Source organism: Emydura macquarii, unplaced genomic scaffold (assembly GCF_026122565.2).
Source record: "Emydura macquarii macquarii isolate MOO-44397 ecotype Brisbane River unplaced genomic scaffold, CSIRO-AGI_Emac_v2 contig_561, whole genome shotgun sequence".
Lineage (NCBI taxonomy): Eukaryota > Metazoa > Chordata > Testudines > Chelidae > Emydura > Emydura macquarii.
The window spans coordinates 13,356,636-13,370,159 of record NW_027130698.1 but is presented as its reverse complement, the minus strand read 5'-3'; the positions used below and the strand labels follow the sequence as shown (position 1 = coordinate 13,370,159).

Here is a 13,524-nt window from a genome sequence, read left to right as displayed (position 1 = left end):
TTGGTATTTTTCTTGCAGCCCCAGACCCTGAAGTCCAGTGAATACACCAAAATCTCAGCTTTCACTTAAACAAAAAAGTCTAAACCTTCAGGGCTCCAGAGATAAGCCTGCAAATGTGAACCCTGATGGTTCTAAAGCCACAAGGCAAATAAACTTCAAACACATTATTTTTAAAATATCATGATTTTTAAGCCAGGCTCATGAGTTTGAGGATCTCACTCATGGCTTTTGAATGGAATGCTTCCAGCTAGCAATACAGTTGACAGTTCCCACGGCCCCCTGCTGCTTGCACCCCTGATTAGTCAGTTCAAAACTGCTGCTACCCAGCACATCACACGCGAACAGTGCTCACTCTCTCTCTCTCCCTTTAGAGAGATTTGAAGCGTGTTTGTTCTTGCGCTCATTGTGTTTCCTGAATCTAAAGTAAAGTCAGGCAAACTGAAAGGACATGTTCCTGGTCTTCACTCATGCCTTAAGGTGTGCAGATTTTGCAACCACAAAGCATTTCTCACCTAAACACAAACTCCCACAGAGTACAATTCCACCCACTCAGTCAGCTGGGCCTGTGGAAGTGCTGCTTATAAAAAGTTTCCTGGGTTTCCTCCGAGTGCCTGATTGGGCCTTCTGGTTTCAGCCCTGCTTCATTACTCCACCCTGTCCACCTGTGTGGGAGCTGTGGTGAATGAAGTTAATCCCCAGTTTGCTGGAAAACATTACGGTCCCTGGGACTGACTTTTTCACGCCCTGTTGGTGACAAGTTGTGTTCATTTTTGTCAAAGGAAGTTAGTGTTTGCCAAAGGCATAGGCATCAAAATGCATTCATTTTAACAATGGACCGGTTTCCATGACAGCATTTTTCATCTTTCATATTTCTGGGGTCAAATTCACAAGGATCAAGGACAAGATGACTCCTAAGCAGCTAAACCTGTGAGCCAGCAAAGTTGTTCCCTGACCAAGTCTTTAATCAAACACTTCAAGACTATGTAAACAGGCTCTGACTTTCAGTGAAGGTGTGATGTGCTGTGCTGACCTTTCGCTTTGTCTGGTTTTAAATAGCACTCCTTTCCTCCCAGGGAATTTTCTTTTAAAGGGCACATGTTACCAGCTCTGCTGCCAGTATAAACCAGTGGTTCCCAACCTGTGGCCCGGGGGCCAAAAGTGGCCCGCGGGGGCTTTCAAAGTGGCCCGCCGCTCCCCTCCTGGTGGCTGCAGAAGGGAGCTGCAGCTTAAGGACCCAGGCGGAGCGCGTTGCCACGTGGCTAAAAGACCGGTGCAGGCTTTTTGCTGCAGCCAAGAGGACGGGAGATCAGCGCTCCCCTCCCCCTGGCTGTAGCAGGAAATACGGGAAAACGCTCCGCCTGGGTCCCTAGGCGCTGGGGTCCCTGCTGGAGCCAGAAGGAGGGGAGCACTGATCTGCATGCAAAAGGGAGCCACTGCCTAGGGACCAGGTGGAGCGCACGGGGTGACAAGATGCACGTGGTTTCCCTGCTGCAGCCAGGGGGACGGGAGAGCCTCCTGGCTGAACTCCTTCCGTCTGGCTGCAGAGGGGCACTGCTGGCGGAGGCTGGTGGCCCTTCAGGATAGTAAAAATTATATCTGTGGAACTTGAGCCAAAAAGGTTGGCAACCACTGGTATAAACATACAGCTGAGTAATAACAGTGGTAAGGACAAAGTGGTAGCTGTGGACAGTTTTATACACCTCTATTGGGAATGAATGAGGAGCAGAAGAAAACACCTACCCCATTACAATGGATGCTAAAATAAGAAAAAGCAGGCATATATTGGAATTATAATTCTCCCCTAGATTTAGGACAAAGAACAAAAGCCAAGTTATTTCCCTTGCCGGATGGAGAACAAACCTAGTCTCTGATCCAGCCAACAGATACATATATAAGTAGAGCTGGTAGAAAAATCCAATTTGGTTTCCATGAAGAACTTTGAATGAAATGGTTTTGTTTAAATCTTTTTGCAGAAGGTTTGGTTTTGTTTCGAATGGAAATTTTCATTTTGTTTTGGTTTTCAAACACCAAAATGAAACAAAAAATATAATTTGAAATTAAAGGCTTTGTTTCTTTTTCTTTTTTGGTCAAAAAATGATGAAATCGAAACATTTTCAAAAAATATTTGAACTGTCAATAACATTTTTGTCAGAAAAAAACAGGTTGGAACTGTTTTTGAGCTGGTGTGTATGTGTGTGAGGAATCCTTACAGTCCCAGAGCTATTTGTGTGAGTTTTTGTAGCACCAGGTCTACTAACAGGAAACTAAATTAAGAAAAATTCATAGACATGAACAGATTACAACACAGAAAATGAGCATTAGTGCAAGGATAATGGAAGGAATGGAAAAATAGGCTGTACAATAGAACTGGTAGAAAAATGGGAAACATTTCAGGTAGAAATGTTTCCTTTTTTCCAATCAAATAATGTCAAGACATTTTAACAAGTTCCACTCTTTGAGAAGTTTTTCAGTGGCAATGGACAAATTTTCCAATCTAGTTGTGGGGGCAAACATTAACTGGAGAGACAAGGACTCTGATTTGCACCCTAATTCATTTTGTCGGGTCACATATATTTCAGGTGTAAATTTTGCCTGCAAACAGGGGCGATGGCCCCTTTGAAAATCCCATCTGAAAGGTCAAACAGTCAACTTTGTCTTGACTAATTCTGAGGTGCCACTTCCAGGCTTATATTCTCTTTGTCTTAATATAAAAGGTTTGGAATTGAAAGATTATATTTGCACGACGCCTGCCAATGTGAGTGGCTTTTGTGTGAATGCAACAAATGATAATTCCAGCCAAAGACGGTGTTTTTCCCCCCTCTTAAAAGAGAGGGAAACTCCTCACCTATGTCAATATATAACTCTGACCCAAATCTGTCAGCACCACAATGCTCATGCACACAAAACTATGGGAATCATAGAAATGTGGGGCTGGAAGGGACCTTGAGAAATCATCAAGTCCAGCCCCCCAGCACTGAGGCAGGAACAAGTAAACCTCGTCCATGTCAAACCTTGTCAAACATGTTCTTAAAAACCTGCAGTGATGGGAATTCCACAACCTCCTTCGGAAGCCTGTTCCAGAGCTAAATTAGCCTTCTAGATAGAAGGTTTTTCCTAATATCTAACTTAAATCTCCTTTGCTGCAGAATCTCACAAGGCTGGATGGTATCCAACAATGCTCACAGAGGAGAGCAAAAGACTTCCATGTCAGCAGATTAATGGCATGCTCTTTCCCGTTCCAGGACCTCATCAAAGGCCCCTCAACTTGCTTACTATATGAAGGGGTCTCTCTACATTTGTAGAGGCATGTTGGAGCGCCAGGGAGCAATCACTCAGTGCATCATACTCCCCTTTGAGCCCCTTCGTAAATCTTTAATCCTGTCCCTCCCTCTGATTTTTCTCTCCTTCCAGCCTCCAAGAGAGGAGTGTGGGGATGGGGTGTGTGTGGGGGGGCAAGCCAGTGGTAGCATGGCCCCCAGAGGAACCATGAGGATAGAAACTATGGTCAGGAGCACCATCCCCTTGAAGGGAAGATAGATAGGCAGTTAACCTCGCAGGCCAAGCATCGAAGTATCCTTCCCCTCATGTGAGTTTTGCTGCAGAAGGAGGCTATGAGAGCCATGATATCTACTGAGCAGATTCATCTCATTTGATATCAGGCACTGTCTGTGTGGGGAAAGCACCATTAGAGATGTGTGAGCCAAGGACAACGCAGCTCAGAAACTGATCTCTGCAATTTGTTTTTGGGGTTTAGAGGAGACCAACACTTGACGTTGCTCATGGAGGTTAGGGCTGGACAAACCCCAACCTTTGCGGAACACCTCCTTGCCCCCAGGTCCCTCAACCAGCCCCAAGTCCCCTTCTAGATCCAAGCAAAGGGTATACATTTGGAAGAAAGGGCAAGAGAGCAGATCCTAGCAGTTTTGGAGAGACTATGATGACTAGTTTGAAGAAAGGAGGGGACGAAAGTTAAAGTAGAGGTTGAACACTCACGGTGTGAACACCCACTGCCCTTGCTGTCTGCTTGTATTGTAGTTCAAACCCAGGCTAAATTAGAGGTTTCATGTGAACATAACCCATGCTAACCCATGAATCTGTGTCGTCCTGCTGTGGCAATGCCATGAATAAGGCCTTGAGTCAGCTACTGCCTCTGAATTAATGCGCTTGAGCTCAGATCCCCAGAGATAATTAGGCTCCTAACTTCCACTGATTTGGCGATCCGGGCCTTGGCCCCTTAGCTCAGCTGTAGAAACCTGGCCTCTGTCTCAGCAGCTGACCTGCGTGTGGGTGTCACTACAGAAATATTTCAGAGTAGCCCACTTTGTACTCTGTTCTAAACTTTCCACGTTCAAATTTTCCTGTTTCACTCATGTCTGTGCCTGAGCTCCCCTATTATTATAGTCTGTGTTACCCTAGCCATTGAGATCAACTGAGATCAGACCCCATTGTGCGAGGCCCTATAAACATGTATTTTAAGAAACAAACCTGAAGAGTTAACAATTTAAACGGAATAGACAAAGGATTATTATTCCCATTTTACTGATGAATAACTGAGGCACACAGACATGACTTGCAGAGTGATAATAGAAGTAGGATTTGAACCTGGGTATCCTAGATCCCAGATCAGTACCTTAACCATTACAGATACAGAGTCCTTAAAGTGGGGCTTAATCTTCTTTACCTGTTTATTTGTCACCATAAAAGTCTTTCCAAATAAAAAGTGAAACACACCTTTATAGAGGGCGTATCCGTCAATTTCCGGACAAGAACAAAAGCAAGGAATTGATTCTTGAGTTATCACATTGTTTAAATGTAAATTATGCCAGTGTTAATGGTTATAATAATAAATGTCAATTGCAACAATATAATAAAGTCTTGGAGCACTTCTGTGTATTGTAAAGTAAAACATTTCTTCCTGTTGGAGGTAACAGCCATGTTTGGCATTCTGCTTTCAGAATATAATAGCATCCTAATGGATTCTCCAGGGTTAGCACTGAAATTGTTTTGACGTGTTAATATCACATCACAATGGCATTGTGGAAAGGTCTTCAACTGTACATTTAAATGAGTTTAGTACCCTTGCAGACTTGTATTGAAATCATTCTGACATTGTAGTCGCATGGTAATGCGGTCTCATTTCCCTATTTTTTCAGATTCTTCCCAGGCTTGCACTGAACATTTAGGCCTTTAAAACACGGATATGTACAAACTGGGTCAGACCAATGGTCCGTCTAGCCCAGTATCCTGTCTTCCGACAGTGGCCAGTGCCAGGGGCTTCAGAGGGAATGAACAGCACAGGGCAAGTGTCAAGTGACCCACCCCCTGTCATTCAGTCCCAGCTTCTGGAAGTCAGAGGTTTAGGGACTCCCAGAGCCTGGTGTTGCATCCCTGACCATCTTGGCTAATAGCCATTGATGGACCTGTCCTCCATGAACTTAGCTAATTCTTTTTTGAACCCCGTTATACTTTTGCCTCCACAACATCCCCTGGCAAGAGTTCCACAGGCTGATTGAGTGAAGAAGGACCTCCTTATGTTTGCAGGAAAGCTGCTGCCTATTAGTTTCATTGGGTGACACCTGGTTCTTGTGTCATATGAAGGGGTACATAACACTTCCTTATTCACTTTCTCCACACCAGTCATGATTTTAATTACCATCATATCCCCCCTTCGTCGACTCTTTTCTAAGGTGAACAGTCCCAGCCTTTCTCATCTTTCATATGGAAGCTGTTCCATACCCTTCATCATTTTTGTTGCCCTTCTCTGTACTTTTTCCAGTTCTAATATGCCTTTTTTGAGATGGGGGGTGGGAGCACATCTGCATGCAATATTCAAGATGTGGGTGTACCATGGATTTATATAGTGGCATTATGATACTTTCTGTCTTATTATATATCCCTTTGCTAATGGTTCCTAACATTTGGTGAGGTTTTTTGTCTGCCACTGCACACTGAGTGAATGTTTTCAGAGAACTATTCATGATGACTCCAAGATCTCTTTCTTGAGTGGTAACAGCTAATTTAGACCCTATTATTTTGTATGTATACTGGGGATTATGTTTTCCAATGTGCATTACTTTGCATTTAACAACCTTGAATTTCATCTGCCATTTTGTTGTCCAGTCACCTGGTTTTGTGAGATCCCTTTTTAGCTCCTCACAGTCTGCTTTGGATTTAACAGGCTTGTGTCATTTTGTATCATCTGAAAACTTTGCCACCTCACTGTTTACTCCCCTTTCCAGATCATTTCTGAATATGTTGAACAGCATTGGTCCCAGTATAGATCCTTGCGGGACCTTGCTATTTACCTCTGTCCTCTGTGAAAACTGACCATTTGTTTCCTATCTTTTAACCAGTTACTGATTTATGAGAGGACCTTCCTTCTTATCCCAGGACTGCTTACTTTGCTTTAGAGACTTTGCTGTGGTCAAATAGGGTGACCAGATAGCAAGTGTGATAAATCAGGACAGGGCTGGGGGGGAGCAATAGGCACCTATATAAGACAAAGTCCCGAATATTAGGACTGTCCCTATAAAGTCGGTCAAAGGCTTTCTGAAAGTCCAAATACACTGTATCCACTGGATCACCCTTGTTTACATGGCAGTTCACATTGGAGTGTCATTTTATAGCAGTATCATGTTCTCCATAACCTTCGACTGGAATTCAAGGAGATCATGTATCCCCAGAGAGAACAAATACTTATCGTTATTTATCATGATGTAGCGAGAATGGTAGAGCAAGAAGAATGCAAGTTTTAATTCAGAATAAGCCACTGACTGACCAGACCCTCGCTCAAGTATTGGCTAAAACAATGGACTGGAGTTTAAAAACTGCATCTAAATCCATCTGTCCTGGGTTAACAGATTATCAAAAGAGAGATTACTTTGCTATTTTAATTCAGGGGGACCAGCTAGCAAGTGTGAAAACGCAGGACAGGGGTGGGGAGGGCAATAGGTGCCTACATAAGAAAAAGCCCTGAATGTTGGGATTGTCCCTATAAGATTGGGACATCTGGTCTCTTTATCTTAATCTCGTACCCAGAGGTGATGACAGCCTCTTCCGGTGGGCGGGGTTGAGGTGGGCTTTAGCACCCCTGTGCCACAAGGACCCGCTCGCACCATGGCCCTGCCCCCTGCTCCTCCTCTCCCCATCAGAGGCTGGAAGCCAGAGCTGGGCAGTGCGGGCAGTGCTTGCAGCCTCCACCAGTAAGAGCCACCCGGGCAGGGACCCGGCTCTGAGGCCAGCAGAGCCCTTGGGGATCCTTGACCACAGGGAGGTGGGGCCCAGAAGCCAGGGATGGCACAGGTCAGTCCAGGCCACAGTGGGGAATCCCGGACACTGCACCTGCCTTGGGCAAGGACACGGGTCGTGGGCTGCTCTCGGGCACCCTACCCCCCACCAGGGCTTACTTCTCCACTGCTACTGGAGCTGGGCACCCGGCCAGCAGCTGCCACTCTCTGTGCTCTGCCTTCAGAGCTGGGTGGCCAGAAAGCAGCAGCTGCTATGGGATGGCTATGGGGAGGGGGGCAAGGCAAATTTTGGGGTGGCTATCACCCCTGCAAGCCCCCCCCCCCCCAGCACCGCCCCGCTCACATCCCAGCGGGATCAGAAATATATTTTTTTTTACACTGAAATTGGACTGTACATGCCATAGCATCACATAAGGGAGCAGAAAAAGGATGGTCTCCCTCTCTCTAGCAAGGTTGCACATACAATACTGCAAACAGTTCTGACCCCCTCGATGCTAGAAAGAAGACAACAAATGGGAAGGAATGAAGAGAAGATCAGAGGGCTGGAGGGAATGTGAAGAAAGATTAAGAATATGAACTGCAATGGCAAATGATGATTGAGGGGGACATAACTGCTTACAAGTCTTCCAGGAGGGAAAGCAATGTGGTGCTATAATCAGAAGGAATCAACCCAGGTACTGTAGAAAGGATGAAATCAGATTCATCTTACCCATGTGAGTGGGCCCAAAGGTCAACACCTCACATGAGTATGGCAAGGGTTGGGATCTGGCGCACACTTTGTTACTTGAAAATGTCCAGTCCTGTCATTGTTATTAATTACATTACAATAGAACCCAGAGGCCCCAACAGAAATCAGAGCACCGTTGTGCTAGACAAATCCATGGTACTAAGGGGCAGGTCCAGCGCCTGAGCGCTAAAGTGGCTAGAGCAAAAATGTAAAAAAATAGTCAAACGTCTGAAATAAGCACAGAAACCGACCTTTCATTCCAGCACATCCAGTGGCAAATAGAAGGAAACCAAACCAAACCAAACCAAAAAAAAAAAAAAGGTCTATTTCAGAAATGTGCCAAACCACATTTCATGAACATTTGTTGAGACAACAAAAAAATCGTTCTGAAAACAATTGATCTTGTGAAAATGCTTGTGTTTTGTTTTTTTTTTTGTAAAAGAAATACTACGAATAAATACATCATAAAATAATAATAACAATACAGTGCCACCCAAGCAGCTGGATTGGACGTCTCATCCCACTCTAGTGGGCTCCAGTGTGCACGGAAGGAATCACGCATTCAGAAGTTCATTCGCAGGACTCATTGACATCCCTAGGCCCTTCTGCTGAGAGTACAGGCCTACAATGTTTGAATCTGTCTGCCCCTAAAGTCAGCGCAAACACAATGACATTCGCCGCAAATCCATGTATAGTTAGTGAAGCCTTGAAATAAAGATGAATGTGAACACTTAGGATTTATTACAGGGCGGCCGACTGTGCACACACGTGAACTCACCCACACAACACCCCTATAAGCAGGTCAGTGTCGTCATTAATATCATCCTCTGTTTTATGTCTGATGATCAGACAAAGTAGCAGAGCAAAGCTGGCACGGCTATACAGATGTCCCGTTGCCAGCAATGCACAGTAGGTCTAGCCCCATCTACACCCCACATTTCACAACATAGAGGCAAGAGGCATAGGAAATCCTTACCTCCCCTTCTGGCTCCCCATTCCCAACGGGCTGATATTTCTGGCCTAAGCAGAAAAGTGACCCTTTCTGGAAGAGTTTGGAGAAGCGTCTTTCTACCATCTTTGCCTCCCCTCAGCAGCAGCAGCAGCAGAGTGAGGAGCTGCTGCTGCTGCTGCTGCTTGAATGTCACCTGTTCCTGGCTGCCTCTTGAATTCCTTTGCAAGCCCAGGACTGTAGCTACATAAGAGGGATAGGCAGGTGTTACCTGATGCCTACGGAGGAAGCCACACCCACTGCCAGCAACAGGTGCCTGGGAGAGGCTGCACTCACATACCCCTGCCCCCTCCCTTCACTCTGGTTTCTCAGAGCTGCAGGTACCTGGAGGGGCCTCAGCTTATTAAATGCCATGCCAAAGAATTCCTGTGTGCGCTTAGTCAAGAACACGGGTAGTATTTGTATGGAGCCTTGGATGCTGTAGATGCGAAGGGAGTGTAAAGCAATTGAATTTGCACTGGGAGCTCTTTCAGCTCTATCGTTGTCCACACCCTCTGATAAAATGCAAGAGCACCTTGTGCTGCATTTCAGCCTTACACAGGAAAGGTTGATTGTTTTCCAAAGGCAGCTCTATGCAAATGCAGGTTACAGGCACCGCCGAGCTGTTTGTAAGCGCCCAAGGTGGGAGAATCACTGGGGAAAAGCTTCCTTGGAAAATGCTCAAATCAATGTGTGTGTGTGTGTGTGTGTGTGAGTGAGACAAGGTGGTGAGGTACAGTATTATCTTGTGTTGGACCTACTTCTGTTGGGGAGAGAGACAAGTTTTCAAGCTTACACAGAGCTCTTCTTCAGGTCTAGGAAACTTAATCCGCATGTCATAGCAAAATACAATGTGGAACAGATTGTTTAATATACGTAGTTAAATACATATTTAAGGGACCATTCAAGGTGATGTGTGTCAGTGTCAGGGGAGATGGAGACCCCAAACTCCTAATATATTTGTTGGAAGACATGTTAAACACTGGCATTGATTCAAGATGTTTGTCTCCTAACAAAAATTTCCTGTTTAATTTTATGTAGGTTTCCTTGTAGATCGTTTCCCTATTTGGGGAGCATTTTTGTGGTGGATTACAACTTGCTGGAACGGTACTTAATCAGTTACATTTTTCCCATGCCCACAAATCCTCATCTGTGGACATGCAGCATTGTCTTGAGGTTTGAACTGGGGAAGTCAAGTCAGGATTCCTGGTTTCTCTCCCAGATACTGTCATTGAATTGTTAGGTAACTCACTTAGCTCTAAATTGCCAGTTAAGGTTAACTTGTGGAATTAAAGCACAGCCCAGAGTTTTAGGTAGTATAAAGATTAGAGCTGTGTGGGAACTGGAATTTCCTTACCCCAGCAAATTTTGCTTTTTTTGGGTGGGGGGGAATTCTGAATGAAAAGTCAGATATGCAAAATTTTCCACAAGATGGTCATTTAAAAAAAAAATCAGTTTTGGAAGACCCCAAGGGAATTTTTTCAAAAATTTCTAGTCGCAGCTCCCTGGTCTCCCTTACAGTCCATCTGGTGAGCTGCTAAGAAGCCATGATCCAGGAAGCCTTGATGTCCTGGAAGCCCCAGGTCTGTGGCAGCCTGCCATGTAGAAATCCTGCCTGGTTTCTGTCTCAAGTTTTGTCAAAATCAACAGATTCTTATGGAATATTTTGATTTCAATGCCCAGTCATTTTCTAATGGGAAAATGGTCCACTGAAAATTTCCAAGCTGCTGTGGTGGAGATGCACCATCCCAATGGGATATCCGTAAGCTTTATGCCTCAGGCAGTTACAATATTTCCAGGAGCCCTGGAGATCACAGACACTATATCTCACTCAGACCTATCTCCAATTGAACCTATCTCAAAGAGTACGGGGACCGCTCTGGGTGGAAAAGACGGGGGCTAGTACTTACTTCAGAGGGGTATAGTGAAATGTAATTGATTGCAGATCATTCTGAGACCTTTAAACAGAATGTACCTTAGACTACTGAGCAGAGTTATACTATTCTTATCCATCTAGCTTCCTATTGAGAAGTCCTGGCTTGCTGAACTGATCTGGACGTGCCATAGGCCAAATGGAAGGAGCTCATGAATGGCTGGAATGTGGTTACACTTATTCCACTGGGAAGATACCAGAGGTTGGTGTTGGACACTGGCTATCAGACCTGTCTCCCCCAGGTGTCTTTTTCAGTGTTTGAGGGAAGGCCGTGTGTGAGGGTGTGGGATGCTTAGAGCCACGGTGTCACTAATATGCTAAAGCCACTTACGCTCCAGATCTGCTTTACATCTGTTTCCTGCTTTCCTAAGAATAGGTAAGGATCTGGATAAAAGCCAACTGGCTCAGCTCACGCCAATAAAGTGCAGGTGGTGCTGTTTGTCAGGGAAATAAATTCTGCTCAGGTGGTGAGCTATTAACTCGCTAACTTATTTGAAAGTGTCTGTAGTAGTTTTTAGTCTCAGCATCATACCAGACGGCTCCTAGTTTCCCAGGTAGCAAAAGTATCTGGAAATATTTTCTTTCACCGTCAGCTCATCAAGAAACCATTTCTTCTCACAGGCAGATCTTACTAGACACCCACATGGCTAGTCTACTGCAATCATTCCTTTGGGGACCCACACGCAGGACCAATATATAGATCATATCAATTTCCGACGGGGCACACAAGGCATCAGTTTTGTGCACTGTGCCTGAACACAGATTTCCCTAGTCAGGCACAGATGGTGGCAAAAGTTATTATCTGCAGATTTCCATATTTCACTTTTGTGTTTTGGCAAAAGCAGCTAGAGGGTCAAATTGTCTGCTTGGGTGAGTGGGTGAAGCTCCACTGACTTCAACGGAGTGTAACCCAATTATACCAGTGGAAAATTTGGCCTGGAATTTTACTTTCCTTGATATTACAGGAGCTGAGAATAACCAGTGCTGAGGAGGGGAAATGAGACAGTATGGCAAAAAACCCAAACAACCAGAAGACAGAAGTGGAGACAGAACTCGGCGAGCATAATAATATCTGCCATGTAATTTATAACTTGCACCCCATCATAGAATGGGCCTTCAGCTAGCATTAAATGATATTCTCAAAGGTCAAGACCCTGGGTTATAACTCTATTAGTTTTTGTTTTTTTTGGTTAATTCAGTCCTGTTTCAATTAATTATATTACAATACCACTTCAGCTGAATAAATGCAGAATGAAAGTGCAGTTCACTAAGAATATTCACTACAAATGTGTTATTGCCTTTGATTTCTGCATACCATGCCCTTAAAAGGAAGTGCCACCCATTTGACCATTGCAATGTTCAGAAAATTCATGGCACGAAGAATCCTCGGAGAGATAATAATGTCAACAACATGGGCCCCGATACAACTTGTATTTCCTCAGGGCTGGCATGGCAACTCAGATCCTCATTATACCATATGATTATTATTATTATTATTACATATTGTGCCTGGGTGTTTTAAGCAAAATATCTCTAGGAATGCTAATATTTTAAATAGGCAAGAATCTTTTTCTCTGAAGCACACAGCGGGCAGAACCATTATAAATTAACATCCTTCTAGGCCACAGGAATGCAAAATGACACATCAGGGGAAAGGACGATGCAACCCAACTGACAGCGATCTAAAGCAAATCTGCTCTACTATTAAGGCAACTAGTCCGCGGTTATATAGCGTCTCGAGTAGCAGGGAATCATGTAGTACAGAACTGCACCCTCTGTCTAAGAGATCACCATCAAACTGAGTGGTGAAGGCTAACATCTGGCTCCACCGCATTCTACGGAGGTGACTCTGCATACTGTGTTAATGAAGGTGATGTATAGATGACGCATAGCAATGAAACTTTAATATTGCCAAAATGCGTTATCACCATTCCAAGACATTCCATGACTTCATTTAGTCTTGGCAATCAGCTTCTGGCAACTAGCTAAATCCTGCCCCCAGTTAAGCTTGCGCAACCCCATGGGACTTACATGGTATGAAGAAGGGTAGAATTTAACTTTATAACGTTAGGAAAACCTTTTTGCCTCTAAAACTAGGAAGAATAATGTTCAAATCCTGAGAAAAATTTGCCAGTGAACGAGGTCTAATTAGCTGTCAACTTCTAGTGATCTTTACACGATAGCTGCTCTTGTACTTCCTTGATCAAGGAACTGATGTCGCACTGGTGGAATATAAAGTTGCTTTTACTGAAAAATGTAACTCTAATGGTCTGCATTGATATACAACTAATATTCTACCCTTGTTCCAAATGCAGAACCTCCCGTGGTGTCAATGTGAGTGGAATGCAAACAGTAAGCCTAGCATATAGTCCTAAGCACGAAAAGGCTTCTACATGAGACGTTCAAATGAAGATCTCTTCTAGTGAGTGATATCAGGTCCTGTGCAAAGCCGAGAACCCTAGGTTTGTGTGTCTGGTGCATTGTGCATGGCGAGTCTGACAGATATTACAACGCTATGCAGTAGGTTTGGGTACTGTTGTATTTCATTTATGAATGGCTTATGTACAATCGTGATTTATTCCATGGGGAATGGTTACCACAGCTCCTCCAGGAACTAAAAATAGGTGAG

At 44.4% G+C, this 13,524-nt stretch overlaps 1 protein-coding gene and 1 long non-coding RNA gene across 6 annotated transcripts in view; one reads left to right on the top strand and one right to left on the bottom strand.

Annotated features, from left to right (window-relative positions):
• ATP2C2 (ATPase secretory pathway Ca2+ transporting 2) overlaps positions 1 to 9,052 on the bottom strand; it is a 44,598-nt gene extending 35,546 nt beyond the window's left edge. For both annotated transcript variants that reach the window (XM_067540181.1, XM_067540182.1), the window contains exon 1: positions 8,951 to 9,052. In XM_067540181.1, coding sequence (XP_067396282.1) covers positions 8,951 to 9,049 — 99 coding nt within the window. In that variant the 5' untranslated portion in view covers positions 9,050 to 9,052. The remainder of the gene's footprint in view (positions 1 to 8,950) is intronic.
• Positions 9,053 to 9,182: 130 nt separating this feature from the next.
• LOC137147657 (uncharacterized) lies at positions 9,183 to 12,248 on the top strand. Of its 4 annotated transcripts, XR_010918288.1 has the most exons (4): positions 9,234 to 9,303; positions 10,004 to 10,069; positions 10,980 to 11,097; positions 11,861 to 12,248. It is a non-coding gene; the product is annotated as an uncharacterized lncRNA (long non-coding RNA). The 4 variants fall into 4 exon arrangements; XR_010918289.1 differs by lacking the exon at positions 10,004 to 10,069 and having other exon boundaries at positions 9,183 to 9,303; XR_010918291.1 differs by lacking the exon at positions 10,004 to 10,069 and having other exon boundaries at positions 9,210 to 9,235.
• The last annotated feature ends 1,276 nt before the right edge of the window (positions 12,249 to 13,524 follow it).